The 10,000-nt window shown below is 40.3% G+C and overlaps 1 protein-coding gene across 1 annotated transcript in view; it reads right to left on the bottom strand.

Moving 5' to 3' along the window:
• Positions 1–8,955, bottom strand: part of LOC118342520 (zinc finger transcription factor Trps1-like) — a gene marked incomplete at its 5' end in the record, with an annotated part of 55,611 nt that extends 46,656 nt beyond the window's left edge. The window contains 5 exon segments of the mRNA XM_035681089.1: positions 407–1,229; positions 6,692–6,929; positions 7,060–7,258; positions 7,754–7,968; positions 8,343–8,955. Coding sequence (XP_035536982.1) covers positions 407–1,229; positions 6,692–6,929; positions 7,060–7,258; positions 7,754–7,968; positions 8,343–8,955 — 2,088 coding nt within the window.
• Between the last annotated feature and the right edge of the window lie 1,045 nt (positions 8,956–10,000).

Here is a 10,000-nt window from a genome sequence, read left to right as displayed (position 1 = left end):
TTATGGGAAATGAAATTATGTCATGGAAACACACACACGAACAAAAGCTCACAGAGATATGAACACGCGCAAGCATGTGGGACATGTGTTTTTAGCCAATGTCAATCTGCATAAGTACTCTAAATATGACGGGAGCATTACCGGTGTCATTGTATCTGCTCTCTACATGAGGTCTAATCCTCACATCTGATTCAGTGGAAATGAAGATGGCGGGTTATTAACAGAAGCACTTTGACCACTAATACTCTCAGCAGGTTGAATCAGGCTATAGAGATCAAGCTACAAAGGCCTTCATTCAGAGAGTCAGAGCCAAAAGTTAAAATTAAGGTTTAAGTGAGGCAAAGAAGAAAGATTAGGCTAAATGAGAGAATGAGCTGAATGTAAACCAGAGGAGTGTGCACCTTACCCGTAGCAGGGACTGGGACTCCTCTTTAGCAGCACCTCCTTTTGCCTCCTGTCCTCCTCCACCTCCACTCCCTCCTCCTCCTCCTCCTCCTCCGGTATACTGCTGAGGGGGCATCTGCATCTGTTTCTCTCCCCCACCTCCACCTGCATTGGCTCCTCCTGGTCTCCCTCCTCCGTACAGCTTGGCATCTCCCAAAAACGACTTGGTATCTCCCAAAAATGACTTGGTGTCTCCCAGGTAAACCATGCTAGGTGAAGCCATGCCTCTTTTCTGCTGTGAGGCCTCATGATTGGCTGAAACAAACGACAATGAGAGGGGGGAGGAGAAAAGAGAGGGGCTTCCACCTCCTGTTCCTCTTTCTACTCCTCTTTCGGGTCCCATTCGCTCCTTGGGCACCCAAAGTAAACCGTGGGCCTGCTCACTTCCTCTTTCTCCTAGTCCTCTTGTCTCGCCAAGAACCCAGCCTTTCTCCCGCTCTCTTTCTTTCTCCTCAGCTCCCTCACTTTTTACTACCCCTCCTGCCTCTTCTCTGCCTCCCTCTGCTAACCGTCCCTCAGGCGGAGCAAGGGAGTAGAGGAGGCGAAGATCCCCCTTGCTTTCTTCTTTAATGGCTAAGGTAGAAGGAGCTGAGCAGCCATTGGCTGAGAGTGTTAATGAAGGCGTCAGGGAGGTCGTCAGTGAGGTGGGTAAGGAGGTTGTTGTCAGTGAGCTTAATGAGGGAGAGGATTCATGACAGTGGGCCGAGTTAAAATGGTCGAGGAGGGCTGACGAATCAGGAGCCGTGAAGTCACAGCGTCGACAACGGCAACACGCGTGGACACGCCTGCAGAGAGAAGGAAAATCAGTGAATGAATTATCCACAATTAACACATTTTTAAAATATAATAGTTCTTAATATTATTAAGAAATACATATGATTACTTTCATTTTGCATTAGGAATGGTAAGCTCAATTATACCATAATACTGCTTAAGTATTCATAGGTTTGCAATACCCAAACTTGACCTCTTGAAAAATAGATTTTGTCATTAAGGGTTATCTGTAACAATGAGTCACACTAAAGAACAGTCACAGTAATGAGACCAAACATAACAATTAAGATTTAAGTATCGGTTTTCATTTTAAAAGTCAATTCATCTTGAATTTCATCAATTTGAAATGTAAAACGCATTCCTTTCTTATAGCTTTTAATGGGCTGTATATGACAAGCATTTAAAGAAAATTGAAGAAACTCCCCGAATTGACTAAATTTAAAGTGCACTTGTCCCTGCTTGATTTTCTCCAACCACTCAGGTAGAGTTTCACCGAGTCTGTGGCCAAAAAGTTACTCAGTGTTCCACTAAATCACACTGAATTAGGACAAAACTGTGAGGAATGTAAATGAATCTGAATGACAAGAAATGAATCACCCATCAACAAACCACCTTCATTTCCTGTTGGCAAGGCCCTGAATGACCAGCAATATACACGATACACAACATCAGGGTTTTTCCTGGCTCCGAAAACAGTTTCGGTGCTTCTTGTGCAGGCCAATGAGCAAAATCAATCAACCATCTATACCAAGAACTTGGACTCCTGTTTGTGGTGGCTCATGGTGGACCCACTGTGGGCAGCTGTCAAAATATACATAAATCAATGTACTGTAGGAATCTGTCTGTCTGTCTGTACTGAGATGGTCATATTATATATAATATATATTATATATATTGATTGATTATGTTGGAAAGTAAACTTTTTCCTCTTGAAAGACTAACATCTTAACAATTCCGACCTGTCCTTCAAAAGGTCTGTAACTGTGACTCAAAATAGGAATAACATTTTTCTATTTATTATAAAACCCTGCAATGGGAGTGTTTTATAACACTGGACTAAAAGCATGAAAAAAAGTTATTGAAAACATATAAAAACTATCAAATTGTCATGTTTCTGTTACAGCATCTCTCATGCGTGTGGAACCCGCCACAGTTCCACATAAACTACAAAACAAAAATACATATACATATAAAAGACTGAGCAGCGCACACACAGATGGAAACCCACACAAATAGTAAGGATACAACCAGAAATATAACTTTTTTAAGAACATACACTCTCTCTCTTATTTGTCATTCATTTGATATGTTTTTTGCATGACTGACCGGGAGTGAAATGGTAATGACATGTAGGTTGAAATAAATAAAATACTATGTAAATAAATAAAAATAAATAAATATAGTGCAGATTTGTGACTGTGTCCGTCTCCCTCACTTGTTCTCCATCTCTTTTTCTCTGCATATATTATTTGGTTCTGTCTGTCTATTGAACTTTATTAGTTGATGAAGAAAATAAATGCCTTGGGTAAAGACAGATTCCAGATGGGGCTTTAAACGGCATCTTGAGGAGTTCAGAATGATCTAGCTATTTGTAGAAATTTGCAAAAAAAATGTGTGTGAGCAAAGTACACCTTGTACCTAGTGGACTTAAATGTCTCCAGATGCTGAACAAAGACACAGTGGCCTCTCTGTTTGTCATCACCATACACACCACACATGCATGCATGCATGCATGCACACATGGACTGTTGCACTTACTGACTCATTTACTTACATCCTTGCTGGGCCACTGTTTCTCTCTCTCACACACACATACACGTTCATGATAAATTAAGTTTAAATCATTCATTTTACAAATGAACTATTCTGATCCACATTTACACCGAACACTGTCTACAACCACATCCATCTCACATATACTGAATTAAATGTTCCCATGGAAAGTAAGAACGGGGACGTTATATTTAGTATGGATGCATAAGAAAATATCAAACCAGTCCGAATACAAGGGGGTTTTATGAGGTGTAAATGTTTCTTGGGTTCTTTGTAAACTAAAAATGTATTTGTCTGATTTTATTTCTTTGAGAATATTAAGCTGGCATCACAAAAGTATGGAAACTCACTGCATAATTTTGCCCTTGGAGGTTTTTATTTGTAAAGCAAAAAAGGAGAAATTTGGAGTTTTTTGGTTTTTAAAAGTTCTTTTAAGAATCTAAACTAATCAACTTAAGAAATGTGCTCTACAGAAGCACACATCCTTGTTAATATAGCTCACTGCAGCTTACAAGTTTGGTTGGCTTCCTCTGTTGGGATGAGAGACTTTTAATCTGTGACTGGTCTCAAGAAAGCCCATTTAAATGCATTGGATATGTCAATCAAGTCTTACCCCAAAGTCCCTCAAATAACAAGTCTGTGTTTGGGGTCACAACCCCTACATGCTCTGAGGTCAGTACACACCTGCACATAATGAAGTCTACAGACACAGACACACAGAGACACACACAGACACACACACACTCAACAAATGTTACTAATTATAGTCGGAAGAGTATTTCTGCAATACCAAATGTTTGAGAATGAGCTTTAAACATATGTTTAGTATTTGTGATAAAATGTCTGCTATTCTGTTTGTGCAAGAAAACGTACATTTTGCAGCTTATTTTGAAGCTTTAACATAAATTACCAAAAAATACTGACATTGTAATTATATAATTCAATCTCAGCTTTCACAACAAAGGCATATGTTAGTAAGCTCTTGCTGGTGTACGTCTGTGCCTCATAAATGTCACAACCTCAGTGAGGGTGTTTAGATGTAAAAGTTATAAGGGAGATTGATTAGTTTGTTCCTCCCCAACACCATGGCCCTTTGTTCTGAGCACCCTATAATTAAATCCTGAATTTTGTTTTTTACAACTTGGCATCGGAATCCTTTAAGGTTTGGTTGATTTTAGTGGTGGTGTGAAACTTTCTGGCTTTATTTCAGTTTTATTTGATTTGAGCTCTGAGATTTAGAGCTTAGATTTTGTTAAGGACGTGAGTGGACTGTTAAATCCCCTCCAAACTATCTTTCTTTCTCTCTCTCTCTCTCTCTCTCGCTTTGTCACCCTATCTCCCCCTTCTCTCCACTTTCCTCTCTGCCTTTCTCTAAGTGTCTCTCTGTTAATATTCTTTCATTCTCCTTCTATCATACAATCTCTACTTTCTCTTTCTACCTTTTATTTCCTATCTGTCACTTCATCTCTTCTCTTTCTCCTCGCTTTCTTTATCTCTCCCTCTTCTTCTCTCTGCTCTTACTCTCAAAATGAATCACACTTTTTAATCTTTCATTGATTTGTAGCGGAAATCTCGCTAAAATGGCTCTGTTAGACTGTGTGCAAGAAAACAAGAAAAACTTGTGTACTATGTGAGTTGGTTCGTGAGCGTATATCAAGAGAGAATCCAGATCTGCAATATAGATCACTGCTTAAATAGCCACGAAGATTTCAAACAACTGTCTTCAGTTCTGTGTATCTCTCTCAGTCTCTCTGTCTTCAGCCACAACTTTCCCACACCACCCCTCTCTCTCTCTTTCCCACCCTAACTTACTCTAGCTTTCTCTGTTATTTGCTGGCGAAGTCTCTGAAAACCCAGTGAGTGTGTGTATGTGTGTGTATGTGTGTGTCTCTGTCTGTCTGTCTGTCTGTCTGTGTTTGTGTAGGCAACCAATTGGCTGTGGAGTCTAGTCTGACCTATCCAGCCTTTTAGATGTCTGTAAAACCGAGCTTATGGCTTATTTAGCAGGTAAACACATACACACACTGTACACAGACGTTTGTATGCGCAAAGAAAAAAGTAATTTTTACTCATATGAAAGACTCATGTGAAAAAGAAAAAAGTTAACAATAATCTTAAGACAAACTCTGCAAGTCTTTGGTTCTATATTGACAGGCTGATCCTCCTCTCCGGAGAAAGCTGCCCCGGGGAGGATAGAAAATACTAGTAGTAATTAGAATTACAGGGGAACTCCACACCGATTTTACACATCAAAGTCTGTTTACAGGTCTTGGGGAGTACAAATGCATATGTGAAAAACTTGTATAAAGCCTTTTGTTGCTCCAGAGGGGAGCTGCACAAAATCAAATTGCATCGGTTGGGGAAAACTGAAAACTACAAAACTGAAAATTTAAAAAAAAACACAGCGGAGTGGAGAAAGAAGGGAGCTTACCAGATCTTTGTAGCACAATCCTCATCTATGCTCAAGGCCAGCAGCTTGAGACAACATCAGCTGCTACTAGTACTAGAATCTCTGGACTGCACATTGCATTGTGGGTAATTTAGGTGCCCAGTTTTGACAAGGACGAAGAATGAGTGGGATAAGAAAGATGATATATCTTTTTCTGCTCCATCAATTCAATCATCAATCTAAAAAAACAACTTGAGTCCAACAACATTAATGTAGGAATGCAATAATTAATCGGTGGAGTACTTTTTCATAGGCCTTGTAATTAGAGTAGATTCACAATATGGCAACATATAACAATGTATTTAAATAGAGTAGTTTCACAGGACAGCAATAGCTTAAAAAGGTAGTGGTGGAAAGCCCAGTGCTGTAGTTTAAATCTTCTAAAGGCTGTCAACAAAACCAGATTCTCACAGTTTCATGTGTCGGAGTTGATGCCAAGATTAGATTAAGTCCTTGATAACTCAGCAGGTCAGGGGACCTGGTGCTGATCATGTAGTGCAAGAGGAATTAAAAGGCACATGTTTATCACTTTGAAAGTGCCAGTAGAGAGATTGAGGAACTGAACTAATATGTATCTGGACATAAGGTAAGTAGATATCAATGAAGCTCATAACCCAGTTAGGACTTCTGGCATTTTACCTACTTCCAAGGTGTATGGAAATGGGTGAGTCAGTGTGTGGGATTTAGTGGCATCTAGCAGTAAAGTTGCAGACTTGCAGTGACACTCCTATTCAAAGACTACAAATCTGTGAATATCAGTGAGGTCTGAGTCGCTTCTCTAAACGGTGTCTATGAGTGTCTGATTTTTTTTTAATGGGTTGCTGCTGAAAATTTCTTGGATAATTGGGAAAAAGGGAATAATTGGACTTCCCAGCACGAGAAATGCTTTATCATCTTTCCAACTTAAAAAGGAATTTTGGTTTTGGTTTTTACTCACTCTCATCCAGTTACTAAAACATTTAGTCATAAGCATTAACTGGAATATTTTTGATGTTGCACAATGAACAAATGAGTGAATCACACAGAATAAGCAGTTCTAGCAAAGGTGGCCAAGTTAATGAGAGGATGTTTTTCAGTCACCTTTCATTGATATCATCATATTACATCCTATTATCTTAATTCCTTCAATCTTTTTAATACCCTTTCATATCTAGGAATCCTGGTGAAAAAAAGACTGTATTACAAGGAATAATCTAATAATGACAATCAACAGTATTTAATTACTGTTATCTAATCCCATCTCTTTCTTACCTGTAGTGTCTAAAAATCTCTTCTTCCACTTCCGTGATGAAGTGACATTTTGTACAAGAGTACTCCCTCTCTCCTCCTCCTCTCCCCCCTTCCTTGTCTCCTCCAATTTCTTCCTCAGCCTTGACATGTGGTGGTGCCCCCTTTAGGTTAATCAGGGTGTGGCAGCTTTCGTAGTGTTGGAGTAACACATCGATGTCGGTGGTGGCAAACGCACATTGGTCACACAAGTGGGTGACGCCTGGAATCAGAAAAAACAGGATGAGTCAGGAGCAAGAAACAAAGAAAAGATCGTGTTAAATTTACTGACATACCGAAAAAGTTTAAAATATTCTGACAAAATATGCTAGATGAAGTATGCATTAGAATACCTTGTGTGACAACAGGATGGGCAGGGTTCGAGGGGTAGAAATTCACACCGGGGTCACCTCTAGGATTAGGAGGGGTCATGCTGGGTGAGGTGGCGATAGTAGGTTTCGAACCGACGGTGTCCTGCTGTTTGGTGGACGGAGGAAACTTGGAACAGCATTTCGGGCAGGTGGGCTTCCGACAAGCAAAGGGGTGAGACACCTATTGAGAAAAATCACACAAGGTTTGGTGAAGAGTAGCATGGATGTCTGCATGACTACTGACAAAACTGTGCATAGACAGTGAATTTAGACTTTAAGAGTTTGTTTTCTTCTCTTGTTTCTCTCACGTTGGTGATGTAATTGTGTTTTTGTCCATGCAGGTGATATCAAAGGCTACCAGTATGAATGTACATCATTAACTGAATGATGCCACCCCCAATTTTGGCTGTTAACCATCCTTTTTGCATGTTAAACAGCTGCAACGGCACCATTTGGCAGCTGGCACAAAGGAGAGTGGGGAGTGTGCGTGGGTGGAATGGGGGAAGCAAGGGAATTTTAACTAGGCTGGAAATTGGAACAATTAACTTTACACTTGTTCATATATTACATTTTATTTTCTTGTGCTTACAAAACAGCTATTTTTTTTTCCTTCTAATTGCTAAGCAAACACCACAACACCAAGCAAATAAACATTTCAATATTTTATCAATCTCACCTCCCCCAGGTGTTTATGCGGCTGACAGAGCCCCTGTGGACAATACATGCAGTGCTGAATGCAGCATCGATGGATGGAGTGGTTGTGCTGGTAGTGCAGCAGTAATGGTGCTACTACGATCACATCTGCGCTGTGGGCCATTGAGTACCGGAAATCACACAACTGACAGTTATAACTGGTCACAACTGCTTCTGAATCACTGCTGTTTGGGTCTCCTAGGAAGCAGAAAACAGAGCAAAGGTCTGTTAAATAAAACAGTTTGGGTCTTGGAGTAGAAAAACAAGGGCATGTCAGAAAACTGACATAGAGGGTCAAGTAGCATTAAAGCGATACAATTGATGAAAAAAAGAAAAGGTCAAGCAGTATTGCAGGACTTATAACAGCAAATAAATAAAGGGCAGCAGTGTGAGAGTTTCTAGGAAGAGCAAAGTCAAGCAGTATCACAGCACAACGAGAACACTCATTAGATGGCTATTAATTTAATACGCTTGATCATTAATCGTTTGCTCCACTGAAGTAGCTACCTTCTCTTGAAAAACATGTAAAGCAATTCACCACCACATATCACCATGCGTTCCCATTTAATTACCTTGGCTGGTGCTGGACGGGTTGGATGATACATCTTTGCGGCTTTTGGATGCCATGTGGTCTCTTTCTCCTCCTTCTCTTCTGCCTCCTCTCTCCCTCTCTCTGTCCATCACCCCAGGATTAGAGTTGTTGGGGCTCATAGAACCTCCCGTGCTCATTCTATGTCTTTGTTCATAGTGCTCTAAAAGCTTAGCCGAGCCCCCTGACCACTCACAACTCCAGCTACAGAATTTACACCAATAATACGCCTGCACGGCACCTCGACCCGGCTCCCCTGTCCAGCTCGACGTATCTGAACACGCCCTGACTGGGATTGAGTACCCGACCAAGGAATCATCTTCCGCCCTCACCGCGACTCGATCCGCCCCGTCTAAGATTTGACTCCTTTCCTTTGTCTGGTTGTCATGCGTTGCCAGGTTATTGGTGGCCAGCAGTGGCGTGGTTGGCGGAGTTTTCACTTTATTTGGATGTGAGGACAGGAAGTGTTGTTCAAGTTCTAAGGAATTACTGCCCATGTACGTGAAGTTGCAGAATTTGCAGCGAAAGTACTTAGTATTCCCTTGGCAATCAGAGGTCTTGCGGCCAATCCCAATTAACGTGCCACCCAGCGTCACCTGTGGACACGCAGAAAAGAGAGAAAACGGCAAAAAAAAGATTTAGTTACATCAAGATTAAAATTCAATTTCTGTATATCATACAGTCATTCATGTGGTGCTTGCAGCTTGGCTGGTCTTTGCTTAGTGCTACAAAAAAGGTAGAGTTTCCAACAGCTGGTTCCATTTGGATCCATTTCCTTGGTGTCAAAATATGTTTATCTCTCAAACATTTTATCTCACAAAGCAAAGAGCAATGTTGAAGACAGCTCTTTTGCTGGTTTAAATGACAAACATCAACAGTGGCAGCTGTATTTAATTATTGTACAACTGTAACAGTTAAAATTCAACTTTTGGCTGTTGTCTGGTTAATTTGCTCTCTGCAATCTGATCATTTGTAATACTTGAAAGATGAACCTACAAACAATTATTAGACAGTAGATAACAGTTATCCATTAGATACATTATACATTAGGGTTGGATCACAAGTGTAAAAAATTGGGTGCACTACACCTAATATATGGTGTCCTTGAAGTTCATAAACAAAAATAAAACATTCTTCACTGTCATTGCTATGCAGCAGATATTTGAGGGACACCTGACAAGAACAGAGCTATGCTCCTACCAATATGGAAAATTATGTCTCAGCCTCTCTTAAACGTAATCCATAATTTTCTGTATGTAACTGTAGACAATTAACAGGCTGCTGAAACTCTAACTGACCAACAACATATCTACCAGTCTCTGCTGTTGAATCCAATGTACGAGGCCAAGATTTTGCATTACTAAGCGAGCAACCTGACACTCATATGTTTTTTATTAGGTTAGTCCCTCGACTGTAGGTGATTATAGTGTGCTGTTGGCTATACTGGTGAGCAGGCAACCTGGCAAGTCTTACAGTGACATTAGACTTACTACTGTACAATATGGATTTCTCTCTTTATGGATATGTGGTCTGATGCCGACAGTTGGCAGTTGCAATGGAGATTTGGCAAGAAGAAAATGCATTCGCATTGCATTTTAAGTGAGCAAAGATGCACACTTTAATTTTTTTTTATATATATAT

Source organism: Morone saxatilis, unplaced genomic scaffold (genome assembly GCF_004916995.1).
Source record: "Morone saxatilis isolate NCDOM2014 unplaced genomic scaffold, NCSU_SB_2.0 Contig9, whole genome shotgun sequence".
Lineage (NCBI taxonomy): Eukaryota > Metazoa > Chordata > Actinopteri > Moronidae > Morone > Morone saxatilis.
The sequence above is the reverse complement of the archived record's forward strand: the minus strand, read 5'-3'. Positions and strand labels throughout refer to the sequence as shown.